The 25,274-nt window shown below is 37.4% G+C and overlaps 2 protein-coding genes across 2 annotated transcripts; one reads left to right on the top strand and one right to left on the bottom strand.

Moving 5' to 3' along the window:
• Positions 1–976: 976 nt before the first annotated feature.
• LOC141628433 (uncharacterized) lies at positions 977–10,594 on the bottom strand. Its single transcript, XM_074441579.1, has 4 exons — positions 10,550–10,594; positions 1,498–1,578; positions 1,318–1,401; positions 977–1,222 (listed from the first exon to the last, which is right to left on the bottom strand). Exons 1-4 carry the CDS (start codon positions 10,592–10,594, stop codon positions 977–979), a joined length of 456 nt encoding a protein of 151 aa, XP_074297680.1.
• LOC141627413 (histone acetyltransferase HAC1-like) lies at positions 9,737–24,895 on the top strand. Its single transcript, XM_074440692.1, has 17 exons — positions 9,737–9,936; positions 11,458–11,676; positions 12,593–12,704; positions 13,331–13,646; positions 13,730–14,176; positions 14,412–16,141; positions 17,112–17,408; positions 17,587–17,865; positions 18,693–18,821; positions 18,918–19,118; positions 19,241–19,383; positions 19,692–20,004; positions 20,758–20,897; positions 21,558–21,636; positions 22,505–22,894; positions 23,780–23,997; positions 24,220–24,895. The coding sequence occupies exons 2-17, from the start codon at positions 11,501–11,503 to the stop codon at positions 24,329–24,331; spliced, it is 5,082 nt and encodes a 1,693-aa protein (XP_074296793.1). The 5' UTR covers positions 9,737–9,936; positions 11,458–11,500; the 3' UTR covers positions 24,332–24,895.
• The last annotated feature ends 379 nt before the right edge of the window (positions 24,896–25,274 follow it).

The following is a 25,274-nucleotide window of genomic DNA, read 5'->3' as shown; positions in this document are numbered from 1 at the left end:
AAAAAAAAAGTAATAAACACATGTTTAAATTATTACTAACCTTGTCTGGAATAACGAGATATCTTCGCCTAATAATCTCCAACATGAACCGACAAGCGTAGTATCCACATTGTATGCTATCTGGCTGGCGAGGGCCTATTATTACATAAAAAAACAGGACGAGAGAAGGCTCACATCGAGAATCTTGAACTTTAGGTATTGTATTAGTATTAAACACAGATTTTGCACTTAATGTTATTGTATTTGAGCACGTACCCATGTTATCGTAATAAAATCGGGGCCAACATCGAATCTTCCGTGGGTTGATCTGCTCGTTTGCTCTTTTCTTCTTAAAGGCCCTTTTTTTAAAAAATAAAAAAGGAGGCGTAAAACTAATTTTTTAGGGGCAAAAATATGAAAGAACTTTTTTCTATAAATAAAAAATGAAAATGTTATTATAAATAAATCAGTATTATAAACTTACATATTAATCAAGTGCTTAAAAGTCTCGCTTGGTTGATGATGTAAAGAGTCCAACCAGAAAACTTTATTCCTTGTCGGCATGATGGCTGCTAGCACCCAATGAGTCCTACATCAAGAGACATCATCATTATTAACAAGTACATATATTAGGTATGAAAATGCAATTGTAGGGGAAAACGTAATATTAATTTGTTTATTACCCTTTTTCATTATAAGCGCCAAAAATCAGCTTCTTGGTTGTCGCCAATTCTTTGAGCAATATAATCTACCCGTTGTTCGAACGAGAAATCCGGAATAAATAAAGATAAAACATAGGGGCACAGAATCCGTATAGATCGGATGGAATATTCTTCTGGGATCACTCTCAATTTCAATATCCTACATTATTACGGTATTAATTCCGGTATTTAAAACACTATCTAGTAGTCAGAATATTAGACTATGAAATTATTTATTAAGAAACTTACTTCATCCAAACAAATATGTGTGATATATCAATCTGGTCTAGGCCAGCCTATACGACTAGCAGATCCCATGATATAAGCGCTTGGCGCTCAGCCCCTAGAATATCCTCCTCGAGCGGAATAACTATCACTTGCTCGGTGGCTATGCGATGGCCAGCCTCCTCATGCAGTCTCATCATCGTCACCGTTCTTACTTTTTGCATGTAATCCTTCCCTTTATATTGTGTGGAGTTTAAAGTCCTAACTTTCAGGTCCGGGAAAGAATGAGTCTTTGATTTTGTGCTACTACCACCAGCCTACACATGTAGTAGATAATTAAAAATAATAAAAAATCCAAAGGTAACATATCCTAGTTGGAGTAATAAAAATAAAAGCGTACTTAATTAAATACCTCGTCAACCTGCTCTTTCAATGATGAGGTAGTAGTAGCAGGTAAGACTGGTGGGGACTTAGGCTTATTAGTCTTTTTTGTCCCCTACACAAAATTACCATGCTTTTTATAAATAGAGAAAAAATATAAATAAAGGGAGCGAGGTTAATTTTTAAAAAAATGGAGAAGTTAATTAAATACCTCATCAAGTTGTTGTGAAGTCGAGGTCGTTGGCATGTCTGTGGACTTAGGCTTATCCGCCAAAGCCGCCTTTTTTGTTCCCTACAAAAAAAAAATAACATATAAATTTAACATATAAAAACATTCAACAATTAAAAATGTAACATATATATAAAGGTATTTCTTCTAACCCCAATTTGCTTTCATTTGCTCGGGCGGCGGAGATATCTTCGCCAAGTAGATGTGAGTATCAAGCCATTGGATGAAACTTCCAAGCGCATCTCCCAGAATGGTAATGTCGTCACGAATGGGACAGCGGTTGAAAGTTTTCATGGCTGGATTGACTGTAGTTATCTCTACTATTCTATGATTCGGCAAAAGTTTTTCGCCATGAACTACGTTTCATTTGCGCAGATTTGTTTTCTACGAGACCCGGCCAACACGCACATGTGGCTTTTCGATTCTATTAGGGTCAGCAAGAATAATTGGCCTCTTGTTTACGGCCTGAAGAATATACACATACATTATTATATCTTTGCAAAAACGCTTCAAAATTCAAAAGATTTTGCAAAAACGCTTTCTGTCTCAGGCCGATTTTTGCACAAACTTCAACATTCATATAAATTTAACTAATTAAACACTTCATGCATACCTTATCGAAAACAGGAACCGACTTGAAGGGGATGTATCTTCGTTTTCCATCAGCCGTCTTCTCAAGTTGCATCTCCTTTTCGGACCCATTATTTACCTAATAAAATTAACCAATTCAATGGCACCATGTCGAAGTTGGCAAAGTGAACACACCCCCGATCTTACCCAAAAAAAAAAAAAACAAAAGAAAAATAAGGAAGTATTAGGTACCTGATCGGCTTTAGTTGTTACAACTTTAGAAGCATTATTAGGTACCCGATCTTCTGAATCTCGTTGACCGATACTTCCTTCTCATGTATTGCCAAGGTAGTAGCGGCCTCTTCACCAATCTGTTGTACCTTATTATTACCCCTTTAGAAATGACATCCTCCATCATCTTCACTTCTTCTTCGGAAAGCTTACCTCCAAAGATTCAGCTTTATTAGTACGGATGCCATTAATCAAGTCGCTTGCCAAGAATGTAATGTGTCAGCAATTTTTATACCAACAATAACATGTGAATTGAACTTAAATGAAAATAATAGAATAAATGTTACCATGTCAGCGTTCTCAGACTTAGTCTTCCTTTTCTTCTTTATCGGCGCAGTTTTCCCATAATATTTCGTTACTCAACCTGTAACGGGACGCCCTCAAACGACCTGGATGTTCGGCTCGGCCGATCGCTCTAGCAAGAACGTCATTACGACCACTAGGAGTGAATTTCCCTTCTTCTACCTCTTTCAATACGTTGTCCTATAATATATTAAATAAACTTCAAATTATATTTGTGACTAAAATAATAAAGTTAGTAATGAACTCGTCTTAAAAAAATAATGCTTACTATGTTGGCCAAAACTTCCTCATCATATTTGTCACGCGACGACCGGGATCCTTTAGGCGTGTGCCCTTGTTTATAAGTTACATGCCGATCCACCTCTTTCACTCCCTTTGCCACCTACACATTAACATGGTAACATTTATACACGTAAATGTGTATCAATGCAAGTCCAAGTGTGATTAAAAAAATAAAGTCCCACTTGTGGGAATAATGCATGCTACTTACGAGGTCCTCTTCTATCTTTTCAGAACCGCCTCGAGAACCATAGAATTTCCCCTTCTTGCATGAAATGTTAGCACGATTTCTTCCGCTAACGGCCTTCAAATAATTATATAAAAGCGCAAGTAGATGAGATAATAAAAAGATTATATAAAGGACTCATTAATTAAAAAAATGATAGGTAAATCGTTAAAAGGCGAGGATATTTAACCTGAAACTTCTCGTAGTTCTCATCTTTTGAAAAGATCCCATTCTTCCCGCTTGATGGTGGGACACTTGTTTTCCGGTGGGCTCTTACGCATCTCCCCGTTGCCTTGTCCACATACAACCAATCCCTAGCAACGCCACACTTCCACCGCCTTTTGTGGACATCCGCCGCCTTATGCATTAAATACTCATCATGGCTTTTATCGGGTATAATAAAGCCTTCCTTTACACGAGCCAAGTATAACTCCGCCAATTTTGGATTCAAAGTTCTAACATCATCTAAATGGATAGGCACAAACTGTCTTGTGCAAGCACCAATCCAACTGGAGAAAAGACCCGCATTTGGACCAAAAGAGGGAAACTCATCTCACTCCATGTTATTTCGAACGGTTTGTTTAGCGGCTATAGCCGCAAGGACTTTCTTGTACTTCGTAGCACCCCTCTCACCAGGCTTATTATCACCAGGCTCATTATTCTTTTGACTTCTTTTACGTTTTTCACCCATGATAATCCTAAAACCCAAATATGAATGATATAGTAAATGAACAACTTAACAACGTACATGCAGAGTATTATCTAAAACCCTAAACCCTAATAGGAATGAAAATTTAAAACAACAGATTGAGCTTCTAAAATCCTAAACCCTGATAAGAGGAGTAAAGTAGATGATGCGGGATGATAAAGATAACAAAGAAGACGAAAAACAAACAGATGCATGAAAAAGAAACAAGATGATCGTCTTAAAACCCTAATGACGAAACACAAAATTAAAGTGAACATACCTGTTGATGATGATGATAAAGAGAACGAGCAGGATGATAAGGGAAGGCAACGGAATCGGGCTTCGGCTTTAAATCGGGCGACGGTCGGCGACGAGAATGTAAAAAGCGAGAAAGAGAGAAGAATTAACTCAGGATACCAACGGTTGAACTAATAATAATGTTGTGTGTGTTTGTGTATGGCATCTTTGTATGGGTTTCTATATTAGTTTTTTATTAAGACAAACTATTTGACGGGTGCTCAAAGAAGAACCGTTGTTATATGTTAATAACAACGGGTCAATAAAAGTAAACCGTTGTCAAAAGTTTATTACAACGGTTAAAATATACCCGTTGTAATATATTTTCACCAAATTTGCGCCAAAATGAAATATGTCAAAAAAAATAATTGACAACGGGTAGAGGTACTACACCCGTTGTTGAAAGTATTAACAACGGGTATTTTAAATATAACCGTTGTTATTGTTGAACCTCTTTTTTTTTTAAAATTACTGTAATTCCATTACAGTCCAAACCTGTAACAATACATACTGCAACATTATTCAGCAATTTCAACACCAGCATCCACATCTAATAATAAGATCAAGAAAATAAGACAACTTACACCAGCATGCATGCATACTGTGTCCTGATGAACTATCTCAAGATCGGGGACGTTTCTTGGATGTCATAGTTTCTTCGTTAACCCAAATACCTTCACCATGGTCATCACGCATATAGATGCTTTCAGTGTCCTCATGATCAGTGTCAACATCGTCGAAATAAGATACGAGTGGTAGACCGATCCATTCCCTCAAAAACGACATCCCGATCATCATCACCATTATCGGATGGACTACTCCTTCTTTTCCTTATAGACAATACAATGAGACCACTTCTTATCCATAGGATCGGTGACATAGAACACTTGTTTAGCTTGGGATGCCATTATGAAAGGATCATCCTTATTATTGCCAACCTTACCCAGATTGACCAACGTAAATCCCATCTTATCCTTTCGGACACAATGGATGTTGTTATCAACCCAGTTACATCGAAACAAAGGCATTGTGAAATCAATGTAATCTAGTACCAATATTTCTTGAATAATACCATAATAAAGGCATTTTCCCCAAATAGGCTTTTTATCTTTTGAAGTAGCAAAGTGCATTGCCTCAAATTCAGAACTCACACCACTATTTTGCATTGTGCTCACCTCATCTTGCTCGCGGGTGTAAAAAGTATATCCATTAATGGCAAAACTGTTGTAAAAGGTGACCCGACATTTGGACCTAAACCAAGACGTAGTAACCTAGGAGAGATGTCATCACCAGTTTGATCAGATAATCGTAAGACAATATTCCTAAACCACTCTGGAAACGTCTTCGTATGCTCGTTCGCAATCCACTTCTCGGTCTTGTTTTGGTGATCGTATTTGAGCTCATCTTTGTGTTGTTGAATATAAGGTTGCACCTCATCTTCGTTGTTTAGCACATACATGTGTGCTAAATGCAACATTTCACGTGTCACAATTTTTTCAACCCGCCCCTAATACCTTTTCCGGTCATCCAGTCACTATGACGATTCTTAGGAACGCCAATCAACTCCTCGGGGGAGAGATGAGCGTAACAATATGAAAGAGCTTCGTCTAAAATAGCGCGTTCAAAAATACAACCTTCCGGACGATACCGATTAGATGTATAGTCCTTGTAGACTTTCATCAATCTTTCGAAAGGATACTGGTATCTCAAGTACACGGGCCCAAGGTACAAAATCTCCCTAACCAAGTAAATGATCAGATGAATCATGATAGTGAAGAAAGAGGGTGGAAAATACATTTCCAACTGACAAAGAGAGGTTACAACGAGGTCCTGCAATGAATCCGCGTCATCGGGATCGATGACTTTCTCGCATATGGACTGGAAGAAGAGAGAATCTAGTTATAGCATATCTTACCTTTTCGGGTAAAATGGAACGAATAGCCACAGGTAGTAATTGTTGCATCAAAGTGTGACAATCATGTGACTTTAACCCGGTGAGTTTTAGGTCTTGCATCGACACTAGGCTTTTGATGTTCGACGAATAACCATGTGACACTTTAATTCCATTCAAGCATGCACAGAACTCTTTTCTCTCATTCCGTGAAAGGGTAAAAGCTGCTGGCGGTAAAAATGTACGATTACCTCTCTTCTGTGGTGCCAACTCTAGCCTAATACCCATCATTTTCATATCTTCCCTAGTTGCGGCGTTATCCTTTGTTTTACCAGGAACATTCAGAAGGGTATTGATAATATTATCACGGCCATTTTTCTCAATGTGCATGAAATCGAGGCAATGCGACCTCCAGTCGAGGCCAATATGGAAGTTTATCAAAAAATATGGATCTTTTCTTATATCCACGAGTAGACAATTTAGAGCCGCTCTTCTTCCCATAATCTATCTCAATATGCTTTACTTTCGATAAACTTCATGCCTACTCAAAATTCTAGGAGGTTGACGAAGATCTTGTCTTCCATTGAATGCTTTCTGCATCTTGCGATAACAATGGTCATGAGACAAGAACCTCCTATTTCCCATATACACATACTTACGAGAAGACTTCAAGTATTCAGACTCGATATCCTCCCCACACAATGGACAAGCCTCTTTCCCATGAACTGTGTGCCCAGAAAGGTCGCCATAAGCCGGATAGTCGGATATTGTACACAATAACATCGCTCTCAAATTGAAAGTTTCGTTCTTATATGCATCAAATACTTCTATCCCACTATCCCACAACAATCGCAAATCATCTAGAAGAGGTTCCAAATATACATCTATATCATTTCCAGGTTGTTTAGGGCCGGAAATTAACAACGACAACATCAAATACTTTCTTTTCATGCACACATATGGAGGTAAGTTATAAATAGCCAACACTACCGGCCAAGTACTATGTTGGCTACTCATGTTTCCGTGTGGGTTCATTCCATCATGGACAGCGCTAGACGTAAGTTTCTAGGTTCATTGCCGAACTCGGGATACTTAGCGTCGAACGATTTCCATTGCTTACCATCTGCCGGGTGTCTTAGCTTTCCATCATTTATTCTTCCTGTTTTATGCCAAGTTAACATTTTTGCATCATCGGGATTCGCATAAATCCTTATGACTCTTGGTATCAATGGAAAATACCACAACACCTTAGCCGGGATCCCTTCCTTATCCTTATAACGCCACTCCAAACATTTAGGGCAATTGGTTAAGTTTTGATATAATTTTCGATACAATATGCAATCATTTGGACATGCATGTATTTTCTCATATTTCATACCCACTCCTCTTATTAGTTTTTCGCCTCATATGTCTTAACAGGTAGAACATTACCATCAGGAAGCAACTCCTTTATTAAGGCTAAAAAACTAGTGAAACACGTGTCACTCACCCCATTTGCCCCCTTGATATTATACAACTTCACCACACCCGACATTTTTGTGAACTTACAACCAGGATAAAGAGGTGCTTGGACTCACACAACTTCTCATACATGTTGTTAAGGTCATCCCAATTACTAGTGTCATCACCTACATCTTCAAAAGCAATGGACTCATCATCATTCTCTTCATTATCTATAGACCCAACATTCAACTTCTCTACTTCCAACTCTTCCAACTCAAAAAACTCGGCAAACTCAGGATCATCAGTTAGCCTTTCGTGTACCTCAACATCATCTTCTTCAGAGTTATTCTCTTCCTCTAATGATTCCCCATGAAAAATCCAAAGTGTATAGGATCGACTAAATCTCCACTTTTCTAGGTGTATTTTAACGTCCAGAAAAGCCATATAGCTAATATTACCACATCTTTCACAAGGACATGCAATACTAGAAGAACCTTTCAAATTGTTCAAAACGAATTCATAAAATTCAGCTAAACCATCCTTGTAGGTGCGGTCACTCATATTTGCATCAATCATCCAAGTTCGAGTCATTATTCTACATTCGTAATAATAGGCAATTAATTCAGAAAATACAATAATAGGCAAACAAATAAACGAAATTCAGGAAAGCAATTAAGCTAAATTATCAACAAATTAGATAATAACCCAAAAAATCCTATATCTAGTTATAAGCGTTGCTAAGAAACATATATATACCTGATTGATAAACACGATGAGGGAGAGAAGACGTGACAACAGTGACGGAGATGAAGACAGAGAGACGATCAGGGAGGAATGGAGGATGATATAGTAGCAGTATTAGCTTGTGTTTGTGTTTGTAGCGTATAGCAGAATAAAGCAATATGTTGTTCTTAAGATTTTCATAATATTAATAACAACGGTTATTGAGTCTACAACCGTTGTTAAAACGTATTAAAAACGGGTTCTAATATAACCGTTGTGATTACTTTTCACTAATTTGGCGCCAAACCATTAACAACGGTTAAAATTTAACCGTTGTTATTAGTTTTTTCATTAACAACGGTTGTTTAAGTATGACCCGTTGTTAAAACCAATAACAACGGTTAACAACACATAACCGTTGTAATTAAGTTTGGTAAAATTCGCGGAATAAATTCTACAACGTGTTTTGATGATTTTCGTGAATAAGCGTTGTTAAAGGGCCGTTGTGGTTGCCTGTATTTGTAGTAGTGTTTTTATTAAGAATTCTGGTAAAAATGATGATGATTTACAATTGTAAGAACTTGACTTATATACAAATGCCAGCCAATTCTTAGCTAATTGACAGCTAATGACAGCTTATTTCTAACAACCTTCTAACAACCTTTTATCTATTTTTGGCGCCAAGATCTTATTTCAGTTATTCTGTTACAACCTGTAACACTCACGAGCTCCCCCATGGCTCACCCCGTAACCCAATTCGTTATAGCAACTCAGTCGCACACTCTCGCACCACCGGACTCAAAGCAGCAATCAACACCTTCAAGAGACCGGACATACTAATATACAATCTAATATACAATCTTTCGGACAAAAAAATGATTTATGCGGTCCGAAATCGAATGCATAATGAGTTGGATTTATGCTTGTTCGTAAACCTCTGTCTTAATGATGAGGATGGAGAATGCGAGACTGTACAATTGATGATTTGGGGCTGTAGAGATTCATCAATTGATTTGGGGGTTTTAGTAAGTAAGGGTTTGGGTGAGTTAATTAATAAGGGTAGTTTAGGTACTTTGGATAAGTTAAAGTTGTAATGTCGTAATTAATTCGAGTTTTATAAAAGTGGTCGCATAATTCAATTTAGGTGGTAAATTTTGGATTTGTAAAAAACGGTACATATAAGGGGTTATTTACAAAAAACACTTTGTAAAAAATTATACTTCCTCCATTCAACTCCAAACTACCAATTTGGTTTTTGCATACTATTCACAAATGAATCTTCAATTGCAATTTTCTCTCAATATATAAGTGAAAATATATTCTTGTGGGATCTTATTTGATTCGTCTTTACGAGTACATTAAAAATATGTAACTTTTATAATTTTTTGATATACGTATTTAATGATATTTCTGCGCAAAAACACGTTGTGAAACGAAAAAAGTGTCTTATGGTAGTTTGGAGTTGAATGGAGGAAGTATATATAAGAGGGTTATTTAAAAAAAAAACACTAACCTAAACAATACAATCGACATACAAATAAGACACTTGACCTTACTTAACCTGTTTCGCTAGAAAAATACCAAAACAAATACCTCAAAATTCCGCTCGTATTTTGTCAAATTAGGTTTTTCCGAAGAACCCTAATTGGTGCAATTCGACTTTAATTTGGAGCAATTTAGCTGGTTTAATTAGGGGCTTTTGGTATAAAGGTAAATGCGACAACTTCTGGTGAATAATATTGTTGTTCTATCTCACCTACAGTGTGCATATTGTTGTTGATTTCATCTGGGGCACCGACATTTTGCTGATTTTTAATTAAGTTGGTATGATTATTAGTGATCTTGCGGTTTTGTTTGCTGTTTGTGTGTTGATGTTAAGTTCCATGCTTTGCGATTGATTATGTTTGTTTAATGTGTAATTTTGGTTAGTATTTAGCTTGATTTCGATTCGAGAAATGTTTAATTGATGCCAAAGGTAGTAAATTTTGGAGTTTTGATAAGTGATTGATTGTTTTTTTTTTTTTTTGGTTAAAATGTTATCTTGTGTTTGGTGGGAATTTAAATTACCCGCCAATTTTAGTCGATGCGGGATGTTAAAAATGGAAGCTTTGTTTCTGAGGTGGGTGTTATTAATACAGGGTTGTTCGAAAAAAGGTGAAAAGATGTAAATTGGATGATTTGAAATTTTATCTTGCATCAAAAGAGTTGCCGCCACATTAGCTTTCAATTTACATTGCTCGCGAATATTATTATTTTTTTTTTTTCGTAGACATAGAATCTCGTGTCCCCCAAAGGTGTGATCAAGGCCTCAAGGGGATTGCACAGTTGCACTTGCTTGCAAGTTCGATTTTTGACGAGGAACTGCCATTTACACTACCTGTTCCACTCTATGTCAGTATAATTGATAGTTGCAGGCATTGGATTTCTTCGCATTGACTGCTAGGGAAACGGTTTTTGAGTGCCTTCGAGTTGTAGCCCTTGTAGATATGGGTGCGAATATGTTGAACAGAGTTGCAGTTCGGTATGGTGAGGAATCTGGTTATCTAATTCCTTTCTTTGTGGATATTTTCCGTGAGGAGGTATCTCGGGTTCTAATCTAATCATTGTCTTGAACAGTTGAACTGCCATTAACCGGAAGTGTCTCATTTTGTTTTCTTTTTTACTTTTACTTATTTGAACTGATCCTTACTTTAAATAGAAAATAGGAACACTGAACGTCTTTCTGCTAGATGCAGGCAGCAGGCTGCAGGTTCCATTAACGTTATATTAATTTATTGTTTTTGACTTGCAATTATGGTATTAAGAGATTTAATCTCTACCTTAAAAGGAGGTTACGGTAACTCTGAAAACCTTGATAACTCGGTTGCGGTCTTATGTCTGAACGATACTGAATATCATGCTTGCAATTGCTGACATTATTTCTCTAGTTTGTTTTGATTATATGAAGTGGTTTTGTAGCTGCACTTTACGTGATACCTTAAAGGTGTATTTTTTTAATGATAACGTGTCATGTCCAGACTGTCAAGTCTGTGTTATCATGTAACAGTTCTATTTATGCCCTTTATTCCCCGAGGAAATAACCGAGACTACATGAAATAATTTCCATTTGTGTTACTGTAGCTTCTTTACAGGTTGGCACAGATGTTTTTCTTCACATTGAAGCTAATATAAGTGATATAAGGTGTTGTCATGAACTCCTAATTGAAGCTCATATGACTAATGCATTTACAGGTTTGGGGCAATCTGCCTGTTCAAAATGAATAATTAGGCACACATGTCAGGACAGTTCTCTGGGCAAGTACCTAACCAGGCTGCTAATCAGCTGCCTGGACTGCTGGAGCAGAATGGGAATTCTTTCCACACACAAGTGCAGAACTTTAATGGCCAGAATAATCCATCTGTGATGGACACAGAAGTTCTTAGAATAAGGCGCTTTATGAGAGACAAAATGTGAGGTTTTTTTTTATCTTCAATATTGTTACACTCGCAAACTGTGACGCCCATATACAAAATGATGTTTCTAGTGAGGTGGATAAATACGCTCTCAAAGGTGGATAATTACGTCAAAGTGTCATGCATTTTAAAAACAGAAGTCCCATGTTTCTAGTCACTAGTTATGTTCTTTGATGAGTATGGCATGTCAAATCCAAATGTTTTTGTTCTTGTTTCCATACCCCTACCCATTGTGGGGGGGGGGGGGGGGGGAGGGTTGTAATGTTACTAGGAGAATGATTTTTCCTCGTACATGTTCTATCAATGGACCGAGTCTTTTGGTTGTGGCGGTGTATGGCTTGTTCAGATGAACTATCAATGGTATCTAAAGGTGTAAAAATATCAAGTGTGAAAGTAATTTGTGTGTGCATCATTTGTTGGGATTTCCGCATATAATATGAGATTTGGAGAGGCAAGTCGGTTTGTCCTGTTTCAGTTTCTTGTTACAAGCAATGGGTTAATTTTTAGGTGTATCCCTTCTTTTGTTTTTCTTCGCAAACAGTATCATTTTGTTGCACACTTTAGTTTGGATGATAGGACTCAAATGCTTTCTATAATCTCTCTTATTGAATGCAAATTACTTGGCGACTAGCTTATTTCATTGAAAATCTATTTTTAAAACGATCATATCACGTATGTGTCTCTGTACTGCTTCAATCATTAAGCTACTTGCTTGATTGCTTATTACTATGGTTTGTGCTATGCGGCTGTTGCTACATGTTATCGTGATTGCAAAATGCAAACAAGTTGTCTTAGTTGTTAAACATTCACCATTCATGGAGATGGTCCTTTGAATCATTGGTTATTATTTTATACTCCATATTTAGTTTGATCATTCCCGTATGATAATGAAATGTAATCTTGCTGTATCCAGCTATGAGACTCTAATGCTGAGACAATCACAGCCCAATGAGGCTTTTTCTAAGAGATGTCAAGATATAACAAAACGTTTGGAAGAGGGGCTTTTTAAGTCAGCTACAACAAAGGTATATTTTTTTATTCCTTCCATCTTTTGTTCTGGTCCTGGGATAGTGGGATGCCTTGTGGTGTTTTCTACTTTTCTTCTGATTAGGTTTTCCTTTCACCTGTGATGCTCGGACTCGGATACGAGGATCCGAGGTCCGATCCTTGAAATCTCAAAAACAAGGACTCGGATACGAGGATCCTAATTTGAATTTGGACTCGGCTAATGTTTTATTTTTTTGAAAATAAATTGATTATTAGTTAAAAAAGTCAAAGAAAAGAAAGGAAAAGTAGTTTTTTCATGTTTAACATGAATGAAGACATTATTAGAGCATTAAAATTCATGTCAAGATCACTCTTGATACAGGGCTGTTGTACAAAACATAGGTTAAAAACAACACTCTCACACCGATTTCTCATAGAAGGATCCGTCAAGGATCCATGTCCGGATCCTGTCCACTGGATCCTCAGGGTCAGGTGAAGAGTCCGAGCATCACAGCCTTTCACTTAATGCGGTCTTTTTTCTAGAGCAGGTTATATTTACGAAGAAAGCCCGTTTGTTGTATTTTTTTCTTCCATTGTGGTGTCAGTTTTTGAGGATCAATCTTCTTATTAATCTCGTACGTTTCTCGTTCACATTGGTTATTAGGAGGAATACATGAACATGAATACTCTTGAGACCCGCTTGCAAGTGTTGGTTAAACGACCTACACCAATTAATCATGCGCCTCAGCATTCACAATTTATAAATGCTACCATTCCTGGTGCTACAATGATGCCAACTCCTGGTATGCCACAAAATGGAAATCCCAATGTTAATGTCTCATCGGCTGTTGCTCCAACTATGATGACAGCTGGCACCGATGGTAGCATGTCATCCTCAATTCCAACCACTGGAAACCTAATGTCAACTGTAAATGGATCATTTTCTGGTATGCGTGGTGGTTCTTTCTGTGCAGGTGAAGGTATTTATATGTTTCTTTATTTTAGGTCTGTTTTGTTACTGCAATGAGATATTTCGGACTTTTTCAGACAATTGTTTTTGCAGGATCTTTATCAAATGGTTACCAGCAATCAACATCAAGCTTTTCCATGAATTCGGGTGGAAACAACATGATGATTGGGCAGAGACCTATGAGCCAAATGATGCCGACTCCAGGATACAGTGGCAGCAATAACCAAACGTTAATTAATGTGGAGAACTCTAACAAGGGTATGTTTTCAGGTGCTGATTCTCCTGTGGTATCACAACAGATGCCCCAAAGACAAGCTAGTGGTCAGAACAGCCGCATGTTACAGAATCTTGGCAGTGGAATGAGATCTTTATTGCAGCATCGGTTCCAAAACGGTACTTTGAACAGTGGATTTGGAAATAGTGTTCAAATGGTGAACGGTTCTGGGTTGTCTGATACCTATTTGACCGCACCATCATTTGATGCCTCTTTTAGACCTTTGCTACAACCACAAGATGCACTTCAGCGGCCTGCTGTACAAGGTTCTTCTTATTTCTCTTCCTACACACACTTGTATGAGTCGGTTGGTTGCATACAAATATACAATCTACCTATTTGTAGATGTATTCAGTACTCCTCTTATTATAATCGAATTGATGACTTGTTTGTGTGTATACAATCATCTTACACAAGGATTACTGTGCATTTCCTCTTTGATGTTCTTGAGGACTGTTGCTTTCATCAACATCCATTGGATGTAACTTGTTTGCCTTGCAGGTGATTCTTCGGGACCTGGAAGTTTCTACAATACCGGGGCTTCAGTTGAGTCATTGATTAATAATCAGAATGTAAATCAAGTAAGATCGTCGTCTACGCCTAGATCCAGTCCCCTTGTAAGCGTTCAAATGAATTCGCAGCCTTTACAGTCAGTTTCATTTATGATGATGCCTCACTCGGCTGAACAAGACGAAAAAGTAAATTTTCAGTCAACGCTGACACTGGTAGGAAACGACACGCAGTGTTCTACTACTCAGTATCAACAACATGTTCATCAGATACCACATCAGCAACAGTCTACTACATATGGTCAACAAAGGCAGCCAACTGAGATGACTCAGACTTCTGTAAAAAGTGAGACATTTCAGTCGCAATTTGTATCTGACTATGGTAATCATGTGAAGTCTGAAAATGGAATGGAGCACCAAAATGAGATTTTCCAGCCACAAGGTTCTTCAGGAAACCTTCCAAGGAATTCTCAATTCCCTTCTCTTCCTTCTGCTTCTCAGGACATGCACTCAACACTCATGCAAGTTCATCAGCCAATGATGACTGACGAACATACAAACGAGTTCAGTACCCAGCCTCATGAAGCTCAGTCAGAAGCATTACTTAATAGTCATTGGCATTCTATCAATGACAGAACATCATTGGCTGGAAATTTATCCCATGAACATGTTCAAGAGGAGTTCCGCTATCTAATTGTTGGGAATGATGAAACTCCCTGCATTAATTTGTCTTCTGAAGTCTCTAGTAATGGCCAAATTGTTGCTCCTGGAAGCATTGTAGATCAACCCAGGTTAGGTTGTGATGATAGTTCTTTAAACGAACATCGTGACAGAAATTATCGAAACCAACTAAAGTGGCTTTTGTTCTTACGTCATGCACGTTGGTGCAAAGCTCCGGCAGGAAAATGCGCGGAATCTCGTTGCATTATGGCACAACAGCTGTTAGAGCATTTGGATAGCTGTAAGGCAGTTACATGCTTATATCCTCGGTGTGCTCACACAAGGAGAATTCTTGCTCATCAAACAAATTGCAGGGAAATCAATTGTCCTGTTTGTGTACCTTTCAAAAAGTTTATATATGCGCAGAAAAAGTTGCGTACTTGCCAGGATTCGAATGGGTTGCAGCGTTCAATAAGTAAACCAAGCAAATCATCTGAAACCGTAGAACCCCAACCAAAAGTGACTGTACAGCCCTCTGAAAAAGTTGTTGAATCTCCAAAGAATCAGCTTTTTGTTAAACGACTGAAGTCAGAGCTACCTTCTCAATCTTTTACGCCTGAGTATGGAAGTATGTTTGCCCCGGTTAATGGTATTAGCTCATCTCATGCTCCCCACAGTGTGCAGTCAAATGAATATGAGAAAAATGATGACTTTTTGCATAATAAGTATGAGTATCCAGATTTGAAGGCAGACAATTCCAGTGGCTCACTCCATAATCAAAATGGTACTGAAATTAAAAACACAACTGCTGACATTGGTTCCAGCCACCGGTTTCATAGTGGATCTGCCTTAAATGATACCAGTTCGTTGCCTAAGGAAGAAACTGTCAAACTTGAAAAAGATAATGGCCAGTTCAAGCCAGAAGAGGTGGTTCAGCCTTCTGAACAAGGAGCTGGAACAAAGTCCGGAAAGCCAAAGATTAAGGGTGTATCTTTAATTGAATTATTCACTCCAGAGCAAGTTCGGGAGCACATTACTGGCCTTAGACAGTGGGTTGGGCAGGTCTGTCACTCCCTTGGGTTTATTTATTTCACTTGTTTACGTGGCCGATCTATTCTGGTTGATTTTCACGTTTTCAGTGATATCTGATTACTTGTTAATTTTGATAGTCATTGTTACATCATCTTGCTGCTGAATCTTTCTAGGACAAGTTTGGCTATGATATTCACCCTCCTTGAATAGTTGGACTTTTTGCTGACTGTTTTTCATACTACTATTTTTGAATCATTTGGTGGCTGTAGTTCTTGGAACAATTTTATTTATGGGTCATCTGGAAACAATTTCCATTTTCACTAGAGACAAATTACTACGCTTTGGTTCCGCTATATGCTTGCATAAATTGTACTCATTTTTTTATTGTGAAGTTGCTGCTAGTTGATGCAAATGAAGATCCAATATTTATTATAGGTCATTCAGAAATGTGTCTGTAATTTAAAAACACAGTGGTAAGGTTGCATACATAGCTTATTACTATGTCGTGACTGTGCTCGAGGCACCACGATATTGTTGTTGGTGGTCATCCAAAAACAACCTCACTATGTTAAGATTTTACCTTTTACGTGGTCATCAAAGGGCGCCTTTTAGCAGTGAAAAAGGTTCCTTATTGATGGAGCGACTTTGATCTCCTTTACGGATCCTTATATGTAGCTTGAATTTTGAGAATATGAAGGTTTATATTGTTAGATACTCCTATTCAGCTCCAAGTGCCACAAATTCAAAATTTGCTCACGAAAAAGGTGGGACCGGTGCACTTGGATTTGAATGGAAGGAGTGTGAGCCAGGTGAAGGTATGGGATTTGGGAAAGCTAATGTAGCGTGAAGCGTTATTCTTGTACATTAATGGCACTGTCACTTGGACATTGCACACCTGAAAAGAAAATCTGGCATAGTCATCTGATCAGAGTTGACATAAAAGGCTCAGAGTAATTAGTTACTTATATCTACCTTTTTCTGCTCGTGTCATCTCGTACAGAGCAAGGCAAAGGTAGAGAAAAACCAAGCAATGGAACAAGCAATGAGTGAAAATTCCTGTCAGTTATGTGCAGTTGAGAAGCTTTCCTTTGAACCACCATCTATTTATTGTACTCCTTGTGGTGCTCGAATTAAACGAAATGCTCCTTATTATACCGCGGGAGCTGGTGATACACGACATTACTTCTGTATTTCGTGCTATAATGAGGCTCGTGGCGATACAATAGTTGTTGATGGAACTGCAATGTCCAAGGGAAGGATGGAGAAGAAAAAAAATGATGACGAGACAGAAGAATGGGTATGTTATTCTTGAATCTTGACTCATTTAGATTCATTTGAGTTCTTAGATTTATTTGTATATCAGTATTGAATGTTTAGCATGCTCTCCTTTTTTATTTTCTATGTTCATTTTTTCTTTATTATTCTAACTCTGTCTTTGAGTGACGCGTTATTCATTCTTATGCTATTTGTTGCAGTGGGTGCAATGCGATAGATGTGAAGCTTGGCAACATCAGATATGTGCCTTATTTAATGGAAGGCGAAATGATGGTGGTCAAGCTGAATATACATGCCCAAATTGCTATATACTAGAGGTTGAACGGGGGGAGCGCACACCATTACCACAGAGTGCTGTTCTTGGGGCAAAGGATTTGCCAACAACTGTTCTTAGTGATCACATAGAGAAACGACTATTTAAGCGATTGAGACATGAGAGACTAGAAAGGGCAAGAAGCCAAGGGAAAAGTTATGATGAGGTACTCTTTATTGGCACATTACTGATGTATGATTATTTGTTAATTTGTTTTATCTTTTGCGGAGGGGATGGTATGCTACCACATTCCTGATTAGTACATTTGATTTGTTTTGACTTCTGAGATTAACCTATTAGAAAATTCATCAGAAGTGTAATAGTTCTGTGTGTTTATTAGGTTGGCTTAGTATATTTTCCGATATTGTAATTTGGAGTCTAGTGCTCCACTCTTTCTGAATTTAAGCATTTTTCTTTTAATTTAGACTTTAGTGCTCCACTCACACTGGAATTTTAACATTTGTTTCTCTTTATAGACAAGATAACTCACGATTGCTCGAGAGCTTAATTTTCTTGCTCTTCTCTTGTAAATAGTATCACCCCCTCGTGTCTTTTGCTGCATGGCGTCACTTTCTTTGGTGTCTTTTAATCGATAGCATCTATTACTTAGTAACTTATTTTCTTTGATCTTCTTTTAGCAATCATGCCATTCTTTCTCGATGACTCATCTATATGAGATTGATTATTAAATATATTTCACGACATAAAATGTTCCTTTTTGTGAATGAGATATGCTATAGAGAATGGTTAAGAAGTGCTAGGACCTTCTTCCCAGGCTATAGTGGCCTAGACATTTCTTTCCTAATTTGTTGCAGAGCTATACCTTTTGCAGTTTATAGAATGCTGGATGAAAAATGTTATTGAAAAGAATGTATGTTTAGCTATTGCAGTCGTGTCATCAATAGCCCTGTGATTTAAGAATGATTGATGTTTTTTTTGTTTGTTTCATCTGGTAGTTTTCTCTGATTCTGCATGTGAAATTGTCATTGTCAGGTTCTGGGAGCAGATGATATAGTTGTTAGGGTTGTGTCATCTGTTGATAAGAAGTTGGAAGTGAAGCCACGTTTTCTTGAGATTTTTCGCGATGAGAATTATCCTATGGAGTTCCCTTACAAATCTAAGGCTTGATTCTATGCTTTTATTCTTTTTCTGTAGCTTTTATCATACCTTGCAAAGTCCTGTGGTGTATCAGAGTGTGATTAGAATCTGCTTTTTTAGGTTGTTTTGCTATTTCAGAAGATTGAAGGAGTTGAAGTGTGTCTATATGGCATGTATGTTCAAGAGTTTGGCTCAGAATGTCTTCCTCCAAATCAACGCCGTGTTTATTTGTCGTACCTCGATTCAGTGAAATATTTTAGGCCTGATGTAAGAGCAGTGACTGGAGAGGCTCTTCGTACATTTGTTTATCATGAAATTTTGGTGAGTCTTGTATCTTTGATGTTTGTATCCATTGTGCATTTTAGTTTCAGTTCTAAATCTCATTGATGAAGTATGATTGCTAATTCATTTCACATGCTCATTAAATCATTTCACCATCGAAGATTGGGTACCTTGATTACTGCAAGAAGCGGGGTTTTGCAAGTTGTTACATATGGGCTTGCCCTCCTTTAAAGGGTGAAGATTACATTCTCTATTGCCATCCTGAGATCCAGAAGACGCCCAAATCTGATAAATTGAGGGAGTGGTATGGTGATTTTTCCAATAATGTATAGTATTTGTTACCCCTAGTTCATGTGGATATTATTTTATACTTTAGTATGACCCAACCAATAGTTTTCGTTTCCTTTTTAGGCATGTGCTGTATAGCGCATAATGAATACGAAGGCTTATTCAACCACTTGCTTCTACTTACATAAAAAACCAATCCAAAGGCAACCGTAAACAAGCAGTGGGAGACACAGAATATTTAGTTACTACTCCGTAACATTTAGTGCCATATCTTGGTTGAACACTTGCTTCCTAAATTAAATTATATGGATGATTCTTGCTCAGGTATTTGGCGATGCTTAGAAAAGCTATAAGGGAAAATATCGTGGTCGACCTTACTAATCTACATGATAATTTCTTCATGAAAACTGGCGAATCCAAGGCAAAGGTTACTGCAGCCAGGCTACCATATTTTGATGGTGATTATTGGCCTGGTGCTGCCGAGGATATCATCAATCAGATTAATCAGGAAGAAGAGGGTAGGAAACTGAACAAGAAAGGAACGATAAAAAAGACAATAACGAAGAGGGTTCTTAAAGCATCTGGACAGTTGGATCTCTCCAGTAATGCGTCCAAGGATATTATCCTTATGCATAAAGTAATGTTCATTACACTATTAACGCCTATCTACATATGCATAGTTGCTACTTGCTTTTGTCTTGGTTCTACTCCTGGCTATTATCATCTTACAACATTAATCTCTTTCTCCTTTTAATTGTTGATATTTACCAAGAGCTCGTCTCTTCGTGGACATCTTGTAGTTATCAAGAACTCACATGTTGGGTGAGGGTGGTGATTAAGCTGATTTTTATTTATCATTGCACTGTGGCAATATACTATGCCCAAGTTTATTGTTCGTATTGCAATAATACACTATGTAAAATAGTCATGGTTGATTTATAGAGTATTTTCATATTACTATTTTTTGAAAGTTGTGTATTGTATTTTGTGAGAAAATATTTGTCTAAGTTGAGAACATTTGGCTGCCAAAGTCAGATTGGGACACTATATTTGGGTTAAAGCGAGTAATTGGCAATCAGCCTATGTTGCTGCATATTGTTAATTAAAATTCTCCCCCCTTTACTTAGGAATTGATCCATTTTCATTTTCTGTCTAATTGATGGAATTTGCCCTTTTCTAAATTTGGCAAATATTTGGATTTTACCCAACTAAAGTAATACATATATCTAATGGCCCACCTAATGAACCCTCGTTATTCCTTTCTTACCGTAAGTCCGTAACCATTTATCTACTTCGCATGCTCTCTTACATCTGCATGTGTCAAAGCAAATGGGGTAGTTCCAAAGAGTAGGAGGATGTAATACTTTACTTGTTTTTATTTGTCCTGCAGCTGGGTGAAACAATTGCCCCGATGAAAGAAGATTTCATTATGGTCCATCTGCAGCATGCGTGCACGCATTGTTGTGTGCTCATGGTATCTGGAAATCGCTGGGTCTGTGAGCTATGTAAAAGTTTTGAACTTTGTGACAGGTAACTTTTTCGTTTAGCATGGCTTTTGTTTATGTTTTTCTGTTTATGTATCACTGACAAGAGGATTTTTGACGGCCCAAATTGAGGAGGTCTTGGAAGGGTGGTTTGCTTACTTTTTTTGGGCACATCATCCTCCACTTTTTTTTTTTTTTCTATCCTTTTTGATTTGGTATTCTGACTGTATTTATCTGCAACGTTTTTTTGGTGACCGTAGTTAAAGGGGAGGTCTTGGAGGGGTTGTATCATAGTAGCTATTCAACTAGTTTTTTGGGGCATATTATCTTTCGGTTGTTTTAGCCTTTCTATTCCCTTTATCCCGTATATAGTTCCAATTTGACCTTGCTTGCCAACCTACGTCAAGTTAGAGTGTTAGACTAATAGTTTCTCCAAAAATGTGTGGAGATATTATGTCCAATTTTAGTTATCAAAGGAAATATTTAATTACTATCATTTTTGGAAACTCGTATCTATTGTATTTTGAAAAAAAATCTTTAAAGTTGATATGGGTTGGCGACCAAAGTCAAATGAGGACAATATAAAATTATTCTTTTGTTGAACCAGTTCTACCTGTATTGTCCAAGAGCAACATTATACATTGTTTCTAATGCTTGATGTTTGCTTGAATTGATTGTTATGGTAAAATATAATGTTCTACTGCAGGTGCTATGATGAAGAACTGAAGCGTGATCTCCGAGAAAGACATCCCATCAATCAAAAGGATAAACATGGACTCAAGAAGGTAAGTTAATAGTCTGTGATTCATCCTGTTTTGAAGATGTCTTGTACATTCTTTGGGTTTTTGCTGTTTTATAAAAACAATTATAGGCGTTAATTCCAAAATTTATTTGGGATGAGCGGATCAGCTAACATAATCATCATTTGATGCCGCAAAGGCAAAGACCACAACATACCTGATAGATAGTCATTAAACATTATACATAGAAAGCTAAGACAATCATGAGAATTAGGTCGCAATATGCCGCAAAGACAGGAGATTTTTTTAAGAATAAAAAAGTTGAAAAAATAATAACAATACTCCGTGTAACTCTTTGGGATTGCCAATTTGCCACAATTTTAATTTTTTTTTTTTTTTTGGTTCAAAGGAGCACACTATGTCGCGGGTAAGAATCGAACCCCCAACTTCATGATTGGGGTAAGAGAGCTCTTACCACTTGAGCTAACTCTTGTTCTTACCACAATTTTACTTCTGGCCTACCCTTAGAAGTTAGAACTGCCCAGTTCTATTTTGCGCATGTTTTTGTAGTAAAATGACACTACCTTATTGGTGAGACCCACCGCACCACTCACATACTTTAATATTTGTGTCAAAAGTAAATGAGGCATTTCCAACGAATTAGAGAGTGCGATAATAAATAAACAAACAAATGCCAATACTAAGCACTAAGAAAAATAAAATAGAATCAAACCTAAAGCGGTAAAGGCGATTCAGAGTTAATAAGAGTTATGGTTCATTAAAACGACTTTTTTCCAAAAAATAATAATAACAGACTTGCTTAACGCTGGCCAACAAATTCTTAAACAAATCCTTTTTTTAATAGATTTTCATGTTTGTTGTCTTGCTAATATACGAGTGCTTTTATTCATAGATTGAAATTACAGACGTGTCAGAAGACACCAAGGACAAAGATGAGATTCTTGAGAGTGAATTTTTCGATACACGACAGGCGTTCTTGAGTCTCTGCCAAGGAAATCATTATCAATATGATACTCTACGGCGCGCTAAGCATTCATCCATGATGGTGCTATACCATCTTCATAATCCGACTGCTCCTGCATTTGTTATAACATGCTGTATTTGTCGCCTCGATATTGAGACAGGCCAAGGCTGGAGGTGTGAAACATGTCCGGATTATGATGTATGCAATGCTTGTTACCAGAATGGAGTTATTGATCATCCTCATAAGTTGACTAATCATCCTACCATCGCTGATCGTGACGCTCAGAATAAGGAGGCTAGGCAACAACGTGTTGTACAGGTACCAGTATTTGTTTTTACTTTCATCTCTTATTCCTACTGAAGTTTATCGATGCGTAGTAGAGAACTATTCTATATAAGTTCTCGATGCAGTTACCTACTCGCTCCGACCACCTTTAATCTTGATGACTCCTTCAGCACAAGAATTAAGGAAGATTCAATAAGATATAGTGAAAAATGCAACTTTAGGACAGTTAGCATGTGGGGTGACAAATCACATCCGAGCAAATTACATAAAAAAATGAAAAGTTTAAATATGGTCAACCTAAAACGGGGAAAGTAGGAAGTTTAGAGGTGATCATATCGAATAAATTTAGACCGTTTTGTTGTCTTCTCCTTTCTCGTCTTCTTACTGTCTAAGCCGTCTTGCCACTTTTTTTGTACAAAATACTTGTATTCATCAGACAAATCTGTTACTATATTCCTTTATTTATAGACTGGTTTGTTTGGAATACTTGTGTCTCAATATGCAAATATTAGTATTTGTTGTAGTAAAGTTCTTTCGTGATACAAACTATTGGATGAGAATTAGGCCACTGTGTTACATTTTTTTGGCTTACATTATACGCAAATTGGATTTTGGTTCAGCCCCTTATCTGTTATACATAAATTGATCACCCTCATTAGTTTTAGGATTTGTAGCTTTGATGACCATAATTTTTGCCGAGTTTGTTTTATGGCATCATGTTGTGTTCATTTAACCACTATTTACCTTGCGGGAAGTGAGCCTCTATGGAGGCACCAGGTTAATGATGATTAAAGTCTCTTCTTTTAGTAAAAGTTGCAAAAAATGGTTCGTTTTTTAGAACAGTTCCTCAATGGACCCTGCTTCCCTATAGTTTACTATGTTTGATTTTATGCTAATGAGGAGTGTTTTGTTTGGCAGCTTCGGAAAATGCTTGAACTACTTGTGCATGCATCACAATGCCGGTCTCCAACATGCCAGTATCCTAATTGTCGGAAAGTCAAGGGGCTTTTCCGTCACGGGATACAGTGCAGAACTCGGGCTTCTGGGGGATGTGGTCTATGTAAAAAGATGTGGTATCTTCTTCAGCTTCATGCGCGAGCATGTAAAGAATCAGAATGTCATGTACCTCGATGCAGGTTTGTTCCTCAAAAGTCTTTGTTTTTTTGTGTATAAAAGGAGCCGGCAATTTTAGTGCATGAGTACCGCTATTTTATGTCTTTAGTTTAGTTCTTGCCGATATAATGCGTGTACCTCAAACCAGTAGTTTTAGAGAAAATTCATTCTTAACTGTTCATCTATGTATTTTTTCGAGTATGCTGATCATAATCCGCTCATGTTGGAATGTTTTCTATATTCAGAGATTTAAAAGAACATGTGAGACGGTTGCAGCAACAGTCAGATTCTCGTCGACGAGCAGCTGTTATGGAGATGATGAGACAGAGAGCCAAGGAAGTTGCTGACTATTCTTAGCTGATCCCATGTACATAGTTAGCAGACACTTGGAGATCGACATAGTTGGTGATGTTGGTAATTTTTTAGACTCGACTTACCTGTCTGGTTGAAAATCAGGGTATCCTGAGAATGGCAAGAGAAGGGACAGTGGATTACACATTTGTACAAAGTTGACTTGCAGAAGGATATCCTGCTTCTCAATCCCTCAACCTCGGAGAAACTGGTGAATAATGTCAATATGTATCATGCTTGCCAATATTGACACCGGAGCTCGAGTGTTGATTCGATATTTGTGTAGGGCTCAAATGTACTATAGGTTGTCTTCATAAGTTCCTTGATCTTTTTTGTGTAGTAGAGTCGGAGGCGTCAATGCTTTTCCTTCATGTGTTGTTTTAGTATCCTTCTTTCATTTGGGGAAACGAAGTCGTCTCTGACTGTTCCCATTTCTGCTTCCATGTATTATACGGAGTATAACTTATCCTTGAAAGTTTATTGTAAAAAACATGATAATGTAATCTTATTATCCTTGTAGATTATGTTCAGTGATCAGATTACATAATCGATTTAACTTAAATCGGTAGATTGATGCGGACACTTGTCTTGCTTGTGACGTCTCACAAGTCACAACTGCCTTTTCTTTTCAATGTTATTTCAATTGGGTGCGGGTCGTTACAAGTAAAATTTGTGCTTTTCTTTAGTTTGTAACTGTTCAAGACCGTGATTGTTTTTTTAGCATTAGCTGCATTTATATAAATGTTCTTTTGTACTTAATTTCAGTTAAGTTTAATTCCGTTCAATTCACATTAAAATCTTCAAACAAGTTATGTTCAGATAGTTTTAACTCAAAAGAACGGGACTTAATTCAGCGATGATGGTCATGACGCAACGGATATTGTGGTCATTGTTAGAATTAACAATTATTAATACAATGATAAATGGTCATTGTTAACTGTGAAAACCA

The sequence above is a fragment of the Silene latifolia genome, chromosome Y, assembly GCF_048544455.1.
Source record: "Silene latifolia isolate original U9 population chromosome Y, ASM4854445v1, whole genome shotgun sequence".
Lineage (NCBI taxonomy): Eukaryota > Viridiplantae > Streptophyta > Magnoliopsida > Caryophyllales > Caryophyllaceae > Silene > Silene latifolia.
Note: the sequence above shows the minus strand (reverse complement) of the source record. Positions and strands in the feature narration are given on the sequence as shown.

What these genes read in the sequence shown, in the direction of transcription:
- LOC141627413 (XM_074440692.1), top strand. Translation starts at nt 11,501, where the DNA reads ATGTCAGGACAGTTCTCTGGGCAAGTACCTAACCAGGCTGCTAATCAG. An exon ending in TTAGACAGTGGGTTGGGCAG is followed by an intron (nt 16,142 to 17,111) that starts GTCTGTCACTCC and finishes CATCTCGTACAG; the next exon opens with AGCAAGGCAAAGGTAGAGAA. An exon ending in ATATTATCCTTATGCATAAA is followed by an intron (nt 20,005 to 20,757) that starts GTAATGTTCATT and finishes TTTGTCCTGCAG; the next exon opens with CTGGGTGAAACAATTGCCCC.
- LOC141628433 (XM_074441579.1), bottom strand. Translation starts at nt 10,594, where the DNA reads ATGGCAGTTCCTCGTCAAAAATCGAACTTGCAAGCAAGTGCAACT. An exon ending in ACTTGCAAGCAAGTGCAACT is followed by an intron (nt 1,579 to 10,549) that starts GTGCAATCCCCT and finishes TTTTTTTTGTAG; the next exon opens with GGAACAAAAAAGGCGGCTTT. An exon ending in CTTCACAACAACTTGATGAG is followed by an intron (nt 1,402 to 1,497) that starts GTATTTAATTAA and finishes AATTTTGTGTAG; the next exon opens with GGGACAAAAAAGACTAATAA.